Source organism: Antedon mediterranea, chromosome 1 (genome assembly GCF_964355755.1).
Source record: "Antedon mediterranea chromosome 1, ecAntMedi1.1, whole genome shotgun sequence".
Lineage (NCBI taxonomy): Eukaryota > Metazoa > Echinodermata > Crinoidea > Comatulida > Antedonidae > Antedon > Antedon mediterranea.
The window spans coordinates 6,633,044-6,650,323 of NC_092670.1; the positions used below are offsets into that span (position 1 = coordinate 6,633,044).

Below are 17,280 nucleotides of genomic sequence, written 5' to 3' on the forward strand. Positions count from 1 at the left end.
ATGGCTATCGCCATCAACTGCAAATTTAAAACCTGGAAATTGCAAGGTGATGACTCAACGTGAACCCGGAAATGACTTCTACCACGTACGATTGAAAATTTACCGATGAAATCAGAAATGTTGTTTTAAAACATTTTATAATATCTTCCTAAGATAGAAATATGCAACAATATCGTAATAGTGAGAACTAATGTTATCAAATCTACGTTTCGCAGTACATCTGAGATAGATGAGGTAGGTAACCTAGACGGACATTTGTCCCAAAGTTTTTCCATTACAGTAGTGGTCTGGTACCAAAAAGCAGATTGTTCTTCATTTTCTCTTACTTTCTTTGTGTTAATTTTGTTTTTCCTTTTTTTGTTATTAGATAATGAACGTTCAATTATTGACTGCCCCACAAATGTCACTTCAAATAATTACATCGGAGGAGTATCTGGACTAATAAATATCCAAACAGACCAAAAAAGTCCAAATGCAACAGTCACGTGGGATCCTCCTGTGACAAGTGGCAATGGAACAGTGACTGTGGTGTCATCACCATATGAGTCTGGTGACATGATTCCAATTGGAACTCACACAATCACCTTTACAGCAACTGATCTCTTTGGCAATAATGGAACATGTGACTTTGTTATCAAGGTGGAAGGTAAATTATTAAAAACCTATAAAAGTATTTATCGTAATATAGAACAAAAATAGTAATACAAGATAAACTAAACATCAATTATAAATGTGATTAAACCACGATAATACAGTTTTTTTTATAACCTAATAACAATGTTACTATGTAAAAACTAAATGGAAAAATAACATATAACATTAATCTACAGACAGAAAGTTATAAAATTATGTCATTAAACGCTTCTGTTTTCCATACTTCAGGAAGTATTGGCCGGCCGGCAGCCTTGTTCGTTTAAAGGCCTTTAATTAAGAACTATTTTGAGTTCAGCTTCTGTGAAGTTTCCTAGTTTTATTTGGAGGTTTTCTTCTATGATCGTTTTTATTGGTTCGTCTGACACTGTAGGAGTTTTGCCAAGGAGATTAGAGAAATATGTCTTCCATTTATCAAGGCGTTCCTGTTGACTATCTGCTTTGAGTTTTGCTTTATTTGATTTCTTTCTTCCACTAATGTCGTTTATTATTTTCCAAACCAGGGAGGATTGTCTATTTGCATGGGCATTGTTTATATCGTCGATTCTATCTTGGACATATTTAGATTGTTCAGATTCGTAAGTGTCAACAAGGTCTTTTTGAGCATCAGCAAAAGACTTTTCGCTATCCCTCGTCGGGAAGGCGTTTTTTCTGATAGTGGCAGATAGTGTCTCGAGTATTTTGGTTGGATAGAGCTGACCAGTCGTAAGATAGTGATGTTGATTTTGTTGCTTTGTTAGCTAAGACTAAGGCGTATTTTTGTTGAAACAATCCTGTGATCTGAGCTCACTCCTTCAAACGTATTATATGCCTCACTATTGACGATGCTGTTAATCCATTTCTTATTTACAAGCATATAATCGAGTTGGGCTTTCATTCCGTGAGGGTATGTATGTGTCCACAGCTTTGATGGTTTCTTTTGGAAATTGGTGTTTAGACTGATGAGATCATTTTCATCGGCGAAGTCTTGTAGATATTGACCGTTTCGATTTGTTTCATAGTGGTAAGTAAACAGATGATTTTCTTTTCCAAGTTGTACATTCATAACACCTCCCATTACCAAAACATTATGTTTAGGGATATTTCGAACAAGTGAAGAGAGGGCTTTGTAAAAGTCCTCAACATCATCCTCAAGGCTAGTGTTGGTTGGACTGTAGCACGAAATAACGGTTGTTGCAGGATTTCCGTTAAAAGAAGCAATGATTATTCGAGGGAGGATCATTTCGATATTACTCAAAGATCTCTGGGCGTTGGGACTTAGAAGGATTCCAACACCACCGATGGAAGCAGTCATATTGTTCTTCCAAGCAGAAGCTGAGATAAATGTCCAGCCTTTGCCAACATCGTGGTTTTTAAGTGTCAAGTCATCGTGAAAGAAGCGGTGTTCCTGTATGCAGAAAATTTCGATGTGAAAAGAATTGCAGAGGCAACGAGTTCATGAAGTTGATTTATGGTGTTCAGAGTTCGAACGTTGAACTTTGAGAAGGTTGTCGTCCTCTTACATTTTATAAAGTGTTATTGTGACTTTGTAGTTGATTTTTCGAGCACTGAGTCAAAGTCGTACCATCAGTAGAACGCGCCCCCTGGTAACCCGCGCGACTGGGGATGCGGTATGTTGTGGGGTTTCGAGTACGAGTCATCATATTACTTTCGGTGGCTATGTACTACTAGGATACGCCAGGTCTCTAGCAGTGCAGTACTTCCTTTACAAAGTTGTTTTGCCTTTGCCGTTGTGCATGAAGCATCCGCCGCCAACGCAAAATGGAAACTTGGCCAGAATAACTATTTGTTGTTATCTACCAAAAGAATCCAACCATCATCCTGCGGCCAATGACTTCACCTTAACCCTGACAGGGCAGCTGCCGGGTGCTACGCCTTGCTGAAGGGCAACCCGTGATTTTCTCCGGGACTGCTTATCTTATATTCGCAGCTAACCTCCATATCTGAAGTCCGTAATCCCCAATCGGCAACATGGGGACCCGGTGGATGGGAGTCTTCTCCGCACCACAAATAATAATATGTTAATATGTCTATTTTGTGCCTTATAGTATATCCATATAATACTGTATATATCTACAGTGTAGCATAGTTGAAATTACTGGACCCACCTTTTATTCAAATTGTTTAAAGAACAGTTTCGGAAGATAATTGTTTAGCAACAACACATTAAAATGTTTAAGGAATGATGATACATAGTATCTAGATGCGCGCTCTTTTAAATGTGATGAACTATGACGTAAAAGATGAAAATCCGACTTTTTTTTTATTAAACTGGCCATATGATGACGTCACAACATCCGATTGGTAAAATGTTTACATGAATTCTACAATTCAACAGCTTCCAGAAGACTATCACTTTTTATTCTGACAAGTTAAAACATGTTGAAATTTAATGTAAAGATGAAAATAAGTGATCCACGTTATTCAATGCTAGTATTTAAGCATATATCCACAAACTTTATTAAGATTAGGCCTATATGTTTAAGAATATTTGCTACATTTTGTATTCTCTCTTATAAGATTGATATGATTTATGCTACGGTAGACCTAAGGTAAAATAAGCTTTCGTCACTGACATGAACATCCTAAATTTAATTGTAGATGCAACAGCAGAATTACAATCAGAGACTACTAACTCAACGATGGAAAATGGTAAGTACAATCTTACAGCATTTGTATATTTCATAAATTAATCACATTAGTGTAATGATTTTCAATAGAGAGGTTTCGCAATCTTACGAATACGATAACGAAAACGGATACGTCACGCACACGTATTCGTTTTCGTAAGCCATAAAAAAATCTGTTTCGCATGGCAACGAAATATTGAGGCGCGTCCAAAATATGACTGCGGTAAATTTGAGCGAAGCGCAGGTACGTGTTGCTTGGTGCTTGGCTGCCTAGGCCTAGCGTAACATCAAAGCGAGTGAGGACTTTAAAAACTGTTATTTATCTAAATTGACCTGGCATTTTAGTAAATTACTTAGTAAATTACTTTCAATAAATCTATAATTATATTATAATCATGAATCATTCCTAATTCAAATGCAAAATGTACAAAATAGATCAAAAACTATACTCGTTTTGTAGTTACGAATATGACTGGTGATATTCGTCAACACGAATACGCTTTACAAATATGAAATGGGGATCAGCTCAAAAGTTTCACAAATGTATGACGTATCCGTTTTCGTTATCGTATTCGTAAGGTTGCGAAACCTCCCTATTGTGTGTTAATAGGGAGGTTTTGCAACACTACGAATACGATAACGGAAACGGAAACGTCACGCACACGTATTCGTTTTCGTAGGCCAGTAAAAATCTGTTTCGCATGGCAACGAATATTGAGGGCGCCGTTCAAATATTATGACTGCGGTAAATTTGAACGAAGCGCATGTACATGTTTCTTGACTGCCTAGGCCTAGCGTAACATCAAAGCGTAGTAGTTACAAATATGACTACTGATATTCGTCAACACGAAAACGCTTTACGAATATGAAATGGGGATCAGCTCAAAAGTTTCACAAATATATGACGTATCCGTTTTTGTTATCGTATTCGTAAGCTTGCGAAACCTCCCTAATAACATTACCAAACGTATATATAAACTTTCTATACCATTAAGTAAACATTTTAGAAGTTAACAACCGATTTACCGAAATGTGTCTTTTATATATTGATACGTTTCTATTTGAAGGTAGCTGTGTAGGCAAATGTGGTAGGTGGGACAAAAACTGTTATTGTGATAACGCCTGTGAAGGACTTAACGACTGTTGTCCGGACTATTTATTGCTGTGTCAAAGTAAGTATTTACATTTATATATCCTTATATAATGTAATATGTAAATTCTTTTATTAAATTTCAAACCGCCTGGTCATATAGTGAAAATTAATTAATTATTCAATTTGAAACGATAAGAAAACTACAGTTTCTATATATAAATTTACGTAAGGGCAAAATTCGGTAAATCGCGCCTTACTTCTAGAATGTTTACTCGATGGTATATAAAGTTGGTTCGTACTTTCGGTACTGATTTTAAGCACCTGATGAAACCCTGTTTACTAATTGAATTAAGTTAGATAATTAGTTATTGACGATTAAAACGAATTTAGGTTCAACGATTTGCCCCAAATAGGGGTGTTTTCCGATCGTGGTATACACTGTCTAATGGATGTCCATCTTGAAAAATACCCGCCACATAAATGCGAGGAGGCTTCGCATTTTTCCTATTTTGGAATTTGTGTTTTGTATGTAACATTAGGGTTGAGGGATGGGAAAGTGGATAGGTGCAAAGAGGAACAAATTTTAAATATATTCTTTATCCACTCAGTAACGAAATATTTTTTTCATGTTTTATAGGCCTATAAATAATATACCTCTAAATACAGTAAAACATTTGCGATTTAATACTTTGTTAAAACTGTCACATCGATTGAAATATTAAAGTCACGATACACCACTACGACGTTTATATTTTTGGTAGTTATGAATTAATACAAACGTTGAGAAGGAACTGTCAGTATAAAGTTTATTTGTATATAATAATGTGTTTATATATTTAACAGTAGAGCCTATCCACAATCTCATTAATAAGTTTATTTGTAAATATTTTTATATTACATCTAACAGTACGAACATTCACAGTAAGAAATGTTCGATTCAAATGAGGACCAAAAATAGTATTTACAGTATTGTTCAAGTTTATTCTCAAAGGGCCCATATATTTACCTACCGTATGTGTTAAACCAAGGGCTCATAAATTTACCTACTTGTGTTAAACCAAACTCTACCAGACTGAGAGATTGGGATGTTCCATTCATCGCAATCAATACATTTGTATAATCGTATATTAAATCTATCAAAATAGTATTTTTTAAAGAAAATCGGCCTGTCTTCAACATTATGATGCTGTACTCTAGCTGTTCAACCGGTTTTCAGCTATTAAAAACAATTATCGTAGGAGGAGATAGGAAAATGCGAAGCCTCCTCGCATTTTTGTGGCGGGTATTTTTCAAGATGGACATCCATTAGACAGTGTATACCACGATCGGAAAACACCCCTATTTGGGGCAAATCGTTGAACCTAAATTCGTGTTAATCGTCAATAACTAATTATCTAACTCAATTTAATTAGTAAACAGGGTTACATCAGGTGGTTAAAATTAGTACCAAAAGTACGAACCAACTTTATATACCATCGAGTAAACATTCTAGAAGTAACGCGCGATTTACCAAATTTTGCCCTTACGTAAATTTATATATAGATGTCCCTTGCTAAAAACTGGATATAATATGGACAACTCATTACTAATTAAATTATTATATGTTAGATTAAATAAATAAATATGAAATCAATTTACATTAAAATGTAATCGATTGTCTTATTAAATATAAGTAAATTGTTGAGACCTAAATAATTACTTTTTTAATTTTCAAACATACCTTAATAATAATCGACTACGATAGGTGATAAGTCAACTTAAAGTCACATTCATGTTTTTTTAAATACTGAAACCTTTTGAAGTATAGTAGGTTGGTTTAATGCTATTCTTAATCTAATCATGAAGATTAGTAGTTGTTTTTTCCCGTAGATTATTTTGCTTACCACATTTGTTGTTTATCACCCTTTTTTACTTTAGATATTTCTTTGGGGACAGAAATAGTAACTAAATGGGTTACCATAACCGGTAAGTTTAATTGTCTTTAACGTCATATCAAAATGCTAGTATTTAAGCATATATCCACAAACTATTAAGATTAGGCCTATGTTTAAGAATATTGTTACATTTTGTATTCTCTCTTGTAAGATTGATATAATTTTTGCTACGGTAGACCTACAATAAAATAAGTTTTCGTCACTCACTTGATATCATAAATGTAATTGTAGATGCAACAGCGGACTTTCAAAGAGAGAGTAGTATGTCAACGATAGTAAATGGTAGGTACAATCATGTACCATGACATTTTAAACATTAAAAATGTATTATATTTAATAAAGTATCTATATATTAATTCTACTAAAGTGGTCGCTGAATGGCACGTGCTCAAATTTTGCACACTAATGTTTCTTAATGGGCCGCACATGATAGGCTATATCACTTTCCCAAAAATGTTAAGGACAAACACTAAAAAAGGCCAAAAAATAGCAGAGGCCATGTTTCGCGAGTTTTTACGTTACGTATCAACTGCGCAACCTTATCTGTTATGTACCGCAATGGCCGGATCTACAAATACCGTGCCTCCAAATTAAAACAGTGGTTAGTCTCGGCAGCCGCCGCCGGACAACCGTATCGACTCATCGCATCGTTAGAATTGCACGTAGCTCTCTATACAGTTCTAAATGTAAATAACAGAGACATACAATTATAGTGTTACTTATTAAAATAGTGAACATAAAATAAATATTTACAAATAGAAACGTAAAATCATTGTATAAGTCAAGGTATTAGTTTATGTCTAAAATAAGATTTACTTGATTCAACAGCTTGTTTTGAAAATATTTATTTAAACAAAAGCGAGGTTGTAAACCTAACATCTCCAAATTATCCTTTGAACCACGATGACAACCACAACTGTGAATGGATTGTGTATAGTCCGAAAAATACAGGAATTCTACTCACCTTTTATGACATAGACCTAGAGAGATGCTGTGACTTTTTGACGATCACTTATGTTGACGCCATCGATAACATGGAAGTGACGGAAATTTTCACTGGAAGAAGTATTAACACAACTATTCGAGCTAAAGAAAATGTGAAGATAAGATTTCAAACAGATTTTTCAATTGTGAATAGAGGGTTTGCTCTAGAACTTGAAGTCATTGAACTATTAGGTTAGTATTCTATACCTTTTTACACAGTGTAATAATTTAAAGTTATGGACAACTCATTACTAATTAAATTATTATATGTTAGATTAAATAAATATAAACAACTATGAAATCAACTTACATTAAGTTTAATCGATTGTCTTATTCAATATAAGTAAATTGTTGTTGTTTTGAAGTATAGTAGGTTGGTTTAATGCTATTCTTAATATAATCATGAAGATTAGTAGTTGTTTTTTCCCGTAGATTATCTTACTTACTACATTTGTTGTTTATCACCGTTTTTACTTTAGAAATTTCTTTGGGCACAGAAATAGTAACTGAATGGGTTACCATAACCGGTAAGATTAATTGTCTTTAACGTTATATAAAAATGCTAGTATTTAAGTCCACACACTTTATTAAGATTAGGCCTATGTTTAAGAATATTTGCTACATTTTGTATTCTCTCTTGTAAGATTGATATGGTTTATGCTACAGTAGACCTAAAGTAAAATAAGCTTTCATCACTGACTAAATTTATTTGTAGATGCAAAAGCAGGTTTACAATCAGAGACTACTAACTCAACGATGGTAAATGGTAAGTACAATCTTACAGCATTTGTATATTTCATAAATTAATCACATTAGTGTAATTGTTTTTATTGTGTGTTAAAATCATTATCAAACGTATACCATTAAGTAAACATTTTAGAAGTTAACAACCGATTTACCGAAATGTGTCCATTTTATATTGATACGTTTCTATTTGAAGGTAGTTGTTTAGGCAAATGTGGTAGGTGGGACAAAAACTGTTATTGCGATAACATCTGTGAAGAACTTACTGACTGTTGTCCGGACTATCTATTGCTGTGTCAAAGTAAGATTTAAATTGTTCAAACAATTTTCTAATTTTAAATTACTTGTAATTGCTCGGTACCGTACCGTTTATATCTAAACTATAGTTATTATTTATATATCGTTATATAATGTAATATATAAATTATTTTATTAAATTTTAAACCGTCCGGTGATATAGTGAATATTAATTAATTATTCAATTTGAAAAGATAAGAAAACTACAGTTTTAATATAATTATGTTAACGTCCCTTGCTAAAAACTAGATATAATATGGACAACTCATTACTAATTAAATTATTATATGTTAGATTAAATAAATTTAAACAAATATGAAATCAATTTACATTAAAATGTAATCGATTGTCTTATTAAATATAAGTAAATTGTTGAGACCTAGATAATTACTATTTTAATTTTCAAACATACCTTAATAATAATCGACTACGATAGGTGGTAAGTCAACTTAAAGTCACATCCATGTTTTTTTAAATACTGAAACCTTTTGAAGTATAGTAGGTTGGTTTAATGCTATTTCTTAATCTAATCATGAAGATTAGTAGTTGTTTTTTCCCGTAGATTATTTTTCTTACTACATTTGTTGTTTATCACCCTTTTGACTTTAGATATTTCTTTGGGGACAGAAATAGTAACTAAATGGGTTACCATAACCGGTAAGTTTAATTGTCTTTAACGTTATATAAAAATGCTAGTATTTAAGCATATATCCACAAACTATTAAGATTAGGCCTATGTTTAAGAATATTGTTACATTTTGTATTCTCTCTTGTAAGATTTATATAATTTTTGCTACGGTAGACCTACAATAAAATAAGTTTTCGTCACTCACTTGATATCATAAATGTATTTGTAGATGCAACAGCGGACTTTCAAAGAGAGAGTAGTATGTCAACGATAGTAAATGGTAGGTACAATCATGTACCATGACATTTTAAACATTAAAAATGTATTATATTTAATAAAGTATCTATATATTAATTCTACTAAAGTGGTCGCTGAATGGCACGTGCTCAAATTTTGCACACTAATGTTTCTTAATGGGCCGCACATGATAGGCTATATCACTTTCCTAAAAATGTTAAGGACAAACACTAAAAAAGGCCGAAAAATAACAGAGGCCATGTTTCGCGAGTTTTTACGTTACGTATCAACTGCGCAACCTTATCTGTTGTGTACCGCAATGGCCGGATCTACAGATACCGTGCCTCCAAATTAAAACAGTGTTTAGTCTCGGCAGCCGCCGCCGGACAACCGTATCGACTCATCGCATCGTTAGAATTGCACGTATCTCTCTATACAGTTCTAAATGTAAATAACAGAGACATACAATTATAGTATTACTTATTAAAATCGTGAACATAAAATAAATATTTACAAATAGAAACGTAAAATCATTGTATAAGTCAAGGTATTAGTTTATGTCTAAAATAAGATTTACTTGATTCAACAGCTTGTTTTGAAAATATTTATTTAACCAAAAGCGAGGTTGTAAACATAACATCTCCAAATTATCCTTTGAACCACGATGACAACCACAACTGTGAATGGATTGTGTATAGTCCGAAAAATACAGGAATTCTACTCACCTTTTATGACATAGACCTAGAGAGATGCTGTGACTTTTTGACGATCACTTATGTTGACGCCATCGATAACATGGAAGTGACGGAAATTTTCACTGGAAGAAGTATTAACACAACTATTCGAGCTAAAGAAAATGTGAAGATAAGATTTCAAACAGATTTTTCAATTGTGAATAGAGGGTTTGCTCTAGAACTTGAAGTCATTGAACTATTAGGTTAGTATTCTATACCTTTTTACACAGTGTAATAATTTAAAGTTATGGACAACTCATTACTAATTAAATTATTATATGTTAGATTAAATAAATATAAACAACTATGAAATCAACTTACATTAAGTTTAATCGATTGTCTTATTAAATATAAGTAAATTGTTGAGGCCTAAATAATTACTATTTTAATTTTCAAACATACCTTAATAATAATCGACTACGATAGGTGGTAAGTCAACTTAAAGTCAAATCCATGTTTTTTTAATACTAAAACCTTTTGAAGTATAGTAGGTTGGTTTAATGCTATTCTTAATCTAATCATGAAGATTAGTAGTTGTTTTTTCCCGTAGGTTATTTTGATTACTACATTTGTTGTTTATCACCTTTTTTACTTTAGATATTTCTTTGGGCACAGAAATAGTAACTGAATGGGTTACCATAACCGGTAAGATTAATTGTCTTTAACGTTATATAAAAATGCTAGTATTTAATTTCACAAACTTTATTAAGATTAGGCCTATGTTTAAGAATATTTGCTACATTTTGTATTCTCTCTTGTAAGATTGATATGGTTTATGCTACAGTAGACCTAAAGTAAAATAAGCTTTCATCACTGACTAAATTTATTTGTAGATGCAAAAGCAGATTTACAATCAGAGACTACTAACTCAACGATGGTAAATGGTAAGTACAATCTTACAGCATTTGTATATTTCATAAATTAATCACATTAGTGTAATTGTTTTTATTGTGTGTTAAAATCATTATCAAACGTATACCATTAAGTAAACATTTTAGAAGTTAACAACCGATTTACCGAAATGTGTCCATTTTATATTGATACGTTTCTATTTGAAGGTAGTTGTTTAGGCAAATGTGGTAGGTGGGACAAAAACTGTTATTGTGATAACATCTGTGAAGAACTTACTGACTGTTGTCCGGACTATCTATTGCTGTGTCAAAGTAAGATTTAAATTGTTCAAACAATTTTCTAATTTTAAATTACTTGTAATTGCCCGGTACCGTACCGTTTATATCTAAACTATAGTTATTATTTATATATCGTTATATAATGTAATATATAAATTATTTTATTAAATTTTAAACCGTCCGGTGATATAGTGAATATTAATTAATTATTCAATTTGAAACGATAAGAAAACTACAGTTTTAATATAATTATGTTAACGTCCCTTGCTAAAAACTGGATATAATAATAGACAACTCATTACTAATTAAATTATTATGTGTTAGATTAAATAAATATAAACAAATATGAAATCAATTTACATTAAGTTTAATCGATTGTCTATAAGTAAATTGTTTAAATAATTACTATTTTAATTTTCTAATGGAATTACAAACATACCATAATAATATATCGACTACGATAGGTGGTAAGTCAACTTAAAGTCAAATCCATGTTTTTTTAATATTGAAACCTTTTGAAGTATAGTAGGTTGGTTTAATGCTATTCTTAATCTAATCATGAAGATTAGTAGTTGTTTTTTCCCGTAGATTATTTTTCTTACTACATTTGTTGTTTATCACCTTTTTTACTTTAGATATTTCTTTGGGCACAGAAATAGTAACTGAATGGGTTACCATAACCGGTAAGTTTAATTGTCTTTAACGTCATTTCAAAATGCTAGTGTTTAAGCATATATCCACAAAATGTATTAAAATTAGGCCTATGTTTAAGAATTTTATATTCTCTCTTGTAAGATTGATATAATTTTTGCTACGGTAGACCTAAAGTAAAATAACATCACTTACATGATATCATAAATTTAATTGTAGATGCAACAACGGACTTTCAAAAAGAGAGTAGTATCTCAACGATAGTAAATGGTAGGTACAATCATACAGCATGAAATTTTAAACATTTCTTTAAAAATGTATTTTATTTAATAAAGTATCTATATATTAATGTTATTGTTTTAGACCAAAATGAGGGAACAATCAAAGAGAGTATATAATTAAAAACCAGATACAATGGTACAATACAACTACAATCTAAATAAGTTAAAGTATAAAGTTAACTTATTGTGATTACATTACTAGAAATGCGACTGATTATTTTAGCAATATACTATAACAATTTAATCAGCTTCATTACACAACATAGAGATGCACCGAAAAGCTATAAAAAAACAGGTGTAACTAGCCTAATACTACTACTACCAATAATTAGCAATATCCACATAAGCTTACAGCTATATATTATTTTTAATTATTGCTTAATCAGTAACAAATCTTGTCTTATTACCTCACCAGATTGTGTTGAAAATATTTATCTAAACAGTAATGATGTTATCAACATAACTTCTTCAAATTATCCTGACAACTACGATAACAATGAAAACTGCGAATGGATCGTAGAAAGCCCTCAAAATACTGGAATTCTACTCACGTTTTATGATATAGAGCTAGAGAGCTGTTGTGACTTTTTGATTATAACCTATGTTGACGTCAATGGCGATACATTACTTATAGAGTGGAATAGTAACAACTCTCTTCTGGTTACAACACACTTGAATATAACTTTTCAAACTGACTTGTCAGTTGTTAACAGAGGGTTTGCTCTAGGACTGAAGATTATTAACATAGGTATGTTGACATTTTTTATGCAAGTATTTTATGCAATTTCTCAACTTAGACTTAACTGTTGATACTGAACAAATATTGATATGTTTATTTTTAAATATAAATTGAAAATGTAGAATATTCTTGCTTTACTCGAAAAACTGATATCCATACAAATTGATATTTTACTGATTATGTGTTTTGTATTAAGGGGGTTAAATTCTCATATATTATTAATGTTCAATTCCACTCATTATTTTCTCATACATGATTATGAACTGAGCTTTTAGGAGAGTTTCAAAACTGTCTTCAAAACATTTTATGTAATAAGAAAGATTTTCATTTCAATTTTTAACTTGTTTATATACTACTTTTGAAAGTGGATTAAATAATTTGTTTGAAGAGAAAACACGATGGATAACCCCACCGTAGATCTGACCAGCTTTATGTTGACTAAGATTGAAGAACGTGCTTGTATTGAGTGATCTTGCATTAAAATATTCTCTTTTAGACTATCAAATTATTAAACAAACCCCCTGCCTAGAAACATATTTACTTGAGCCATTAGACTTCGAAAGCGCAAGCATAAAATTTAAATTGCGACCTAATACGTTACCATTAAAGAGACGTACCTCAAGCTGGTCAGATAAAAGCAAAAATGACGGTCTATATACCCTATGTATCTCTAAATCCACCAAAGATCTTAGGAATTTCCTTTTTTCATGTCCTGCGCTCCAGAATATTAGACTGGAGTAATTGGCAATACTCGAGCAAAATCTATCGAATGCAATTGACGTTTGGAACCAATTTAATAATGGAACCAAATTAATAATGGAACAATAGACCAAAAATTCATGTATGTTTTTGGTTCACCTGTACTTGATCTTCCTATATTGAAGTTGCATTCGATAGATTTTGTAAAGGTTTCACCAAACGGGCATGGAAAAAGAGAAGGGAAATCAACAATGAAAATAATTAGTTATTTGCTTTTTAATTCCTGTATTACTTTTAATCTTGTACATAATTTATTTCAGGTTTCCTTGTACTGTAAATAGGCCTATTGTTATCATTTTTTAAAACTTTTATTTTACTTACTGTATTATGGACGCACTTTCATTCAAGAAGTGTGACACTGTTTCAAAACTATTACTTTTGTTAATGTTATTTTTTTTATAACATAATTTAGTTTAAGTTTCCTTGTACTGTAAATAGGCCTATTGTTAAATCATTTTTTCCCTCTAACTTTTATTTTACTTACTCTGGACGCACCTACATTCAAGAAGAGTGCCACTGTTTCAAAAGTGTAGCTTCCAAATAAATTATTATATGTTGGCATTTTTTTCCTACTAATTAGAAAAACAATTAATAAGGTTCGGTTTGCGATACATCATGTGTTTCCAAACGTTAGAGGTGTCGGGCAACACTAGCCCTTCATCAGTGCAAGTGAAGGAATTTGGATAACGTCATAGTATAAGAACTGGCTGGACAGGAATAAAAGAAATACAACAAAAGGAGACGGGGTGGAGTCTGAATAAGAGTAGAAAACAAAGAAGGTAGCTTGGTAGAGATATAAACAATTTTGGAATGAAACTAAAAAACAGTTTAATGGTGGTTAATATTGAAACTTACATTTTGGTAGTCAATGGAATAATTTGAACGATCTGGGAGTATGTTCCTAATGTTACGTCCAAAAGGTTTTGTGGTTTTAAGTTGTAATTCCGAGTGGTTTTCTTTGTCTTTGCGAGTTTTGTCGCTCCATTTGACATCGTGGTCTATTGCAATAACTCTGAAATTTGCAATCGAGTAAATAGCTGAATTAAAATGTTCGGCTACAGGTTGATCAAGCTTTAATGTTTTGATAGCTGATCTGTGTTGTGTCATTCCCCCCCCATACGGAGAGTGTTTTTTGTTTCCCCGACGTACTGTTTGCCACATATATTACAGTATATGAGATAAATGACGTTTTTTGTTAGACAATTAATTGATTGTCTTTTCCGAAAAATGCGGCCAGTTTGGTTGCTCTGAAATTTTTCAGTAGAATCAACCAATGAACAAGTTTTGCAAGATTTTTCTGTCATGAGAGTTAATTTCACTCTTAAATATGGATCTGACTAATATATCACGAAGGGTGGTTCCGGAAAAACAGTCCTGAGACGTTCTGTGGACTGTAGAATGGGCATATGTTTCTCAATAATAGCCCGTAATGGAGGCAACCTAGGGTGATAGGTTGTGACCAATGGCACTCTGGTCGAATTTGGCTGACGTGGTTTATACCTCAGTGTTTGACATCGAGGAATATCTTTTGCTTTCTTTATAGCAGTTTTGATGTATTCCTTCTTGTAATTTCTATTTCGGAGATGTCCGGTTAGTTCTTCGGTACGATTCTGAAACTCTAAATCTGAAGAACAGATACGTCTGATACGTAATGCTTGACTGTACGGTATGTTTTTAGTACAGTGTCGGGGATGACAACGGCTAGGGAGCAGGTACATATTTTTATCCGTGGGTTTACGGAATAGGTCAGTTTTGAGTTACCATTTTCTATGGTCACTATAGTGTCCAAAAAATCAACGCTACTAGTGGATTTGGTAGCTGTAAATGTGATAGTTGGGTGCGCTGAATTAATATTGAGAAGAAAGATTCCAAATTATCTTCACCATGGGTCCAGGTCATGAAGATGTCGTCAATGTATCTAAACCAAACAAGTGGTTTATTAGGTTGGAGGGACAGAAAATTGGCCTCAAATTGTCCCATAAATAAATTTGCAAAAGATGGCGCCATTTTTGTGCCCATCGCTGTGCTATGAATTTGAAGGTAATGGTCATATATATATACTATATTATACAAATAATGTATATCCCACAGATCAAGAAGCTCCAGATATTATCAATTGTCCATGGGATTTGACAGTTAACACGTCTGTTGAGGCATTTGCAATCAATGTCACATGGGTTGAACCTACAGCTACTGATAACTCTGGAGAGACTCCTGTACCAGTAGCAGACTACACTTCTGGTGATAATATGTTTGGAATTGGGAACACAACAATCCAGTACAATGTCTCAGATTCAGCTGGTAACTTTAATGATAGCTGCACTTTTGTTATCCATGTTGAAGGTAAGAGTGTACCTTATATGACAACATTAGATTTTATTTATTTATTTTTCATTTATTCAGGTATAAACACATTTACATTCCAATATGCAGCAACAGCTAAATCGATTGGATTACAATAAAAAAAAAAAAAAAAAGCATAAAACAAGCAAATTATAAGATTCGTGCTAAGTACGGGATTGTTGATTTTCTATACCTGCATCAATCCAATTGTGCAAGTATTGTTCCTTAATCTGAAATTCCTATTAGACTTATATTGAGGTAACATATTATCCCAAAATTGTACAGACTTTAAAAGGCTCTCTCAAAACTTGTGAAGAAGATGTTGTTGTCATTGTTGTGACATTAGAATAATGAAATATTCATTCACAACCCATGAGTACATTAGTTTGTTTATATTTAGTCTTAACTAACTTTTTATTATCATCAATCAAAAATATCCTTAATAATTCGTTTCCACTAAATTTGTATTGCCAATTAATATACAAATACTCATTTTAACCAGTTTTACATTTCAATAGTATTTCGTTCGATGTTAAAAATTTGTTCTCATTAACAATGCCATTAATACAAATAATGTCACTGGCAATCCAATGGTTGTAGAAAAGCGTTTTTTTAGTTTAACGAAGTGCTTTCCCAAAAGGTGCTCATTCATTATTATAAGTTTAAAGTTATTTTTAGAGAATATATAATCTATGTAAGCTTTTATCATATATTTTTTTTGTAAAACAGTGGAATATCATCGGAATAAACATAAATAATACTAGAACATTAAATATTAAGTAAAATATTAACATCACATATTTTTTTTAAATAATAATACATTGAAATGCTTCTCCATTGAGCACCATCATTGTTCCTAATTCTTTTTAACCAGCCATGTAGTGGATGGCTAGCCTTGTTACAATTTGAGCTACAGTAATGTGGTTAACTTAGTCAAATGCAATTTATTTTGGTAATAGATAAGATTCAGATTTAGATTCAGAAAATCTGGATATTATAGAGTGTCCAATTGGTATGATTGTTAACACAACAACTGAAGAAAAGGTACAGTTATATGGTTATGTCAAATTTAATTTAATCATACCTTTTATTTATTTTGTGAACAGATAATGAAAGTCCAACGATTGACTGCCCAGCAAATGTCACTTCTAACAATTACATCGGAGAAGGGTATGGACTAGTAAATGTCAGCACAGATATAGGAAGTCCAAATGCCACTGTCACCTGGGATCCTCCTGTGACAAGTGAAAATAGTGGTGGACTTGTTACTATAATGTCGTCATCTTTTGATTCTGGTGACATGATACCATATGGTACTCACACAATCACTTTTACAGCAACTGATCCTTATGGCAATAGTGACACCTGTGTCTTTGGCCTCAAGGTTGAAGGTAAATTATATATCTTTTAAATTTGAGCAATTAGAAATTCAGGACGAATTTTAT

General features: G+C 32.2%; 1 protein-coding gene and 1 long non-coding RNA gene across 2 annotated transcripts in view; both read left to right on the top strand.

Annotated features, from left to right (window-relative positions):
* The window catches only part of LOC140040620 (hyalin-like), a 26,679-nt gene continuing 9,399 nt past the window's right edge, over positions 1 to 17,280 (top strand). The window contains exons 1-12 of the mRNA XM_072086686.1: positions 1 to 46; positions 368 to 646; positions 3,253 to 3,303; positions 4,349 to 4,453; positions 10,530 to 10,577; positions 10,766 to 10,816; positions 10,991 to 11,095; positions 11,698 to 11,745; positions 11,933 to 11,983; positions 12,410 to 12,742; positions 15,584 to 15,835; positions 16,942 to 17,226. Coding sequence (XP_071942787.1) covers positions 1 to 46; positions 368 to 646; positions 3,253 to 3,303; positions 4,349 to 4,453; positions 10,530 to 10,577; positions 10,766 to 10,816; positions 10,991 to 11,095; positions 11,698 to 11,745; positions 11,933 to 11,983; positions 12,410 to 12,742; positions 15,584 to 15,835; positions 16,942 to 17,226 — 1,654 coding nt within the window. The remainder of the gene's footprint in view (positions 47 to 367; positions 647 to 3,252; positions 3,304 to 4,348; positions 4,454 to 10,529; positions 10,578 to 10,765; positions 10,817 to 10,990; positions 11,096 to 11,697; positions 11,746 to 11,932; positions 11,984 to 12,409; positions 12,743 to 15,583; positions 15,836 to 16,941; positions 17,227 to 17,280) is intronic.
* On the top strand, positions 7,774 to 8,318 carry LOC140055012 (uncharacterized). The gene is made up of 3 exons (XR_011846604.1): positions 7,774 to 7,819; positions 8,008 to 8,058; positions 8,233 to 8,318. It is a non-coding gene; the product is annotated as an uncharacterized lncRNA (long non-coding RNA).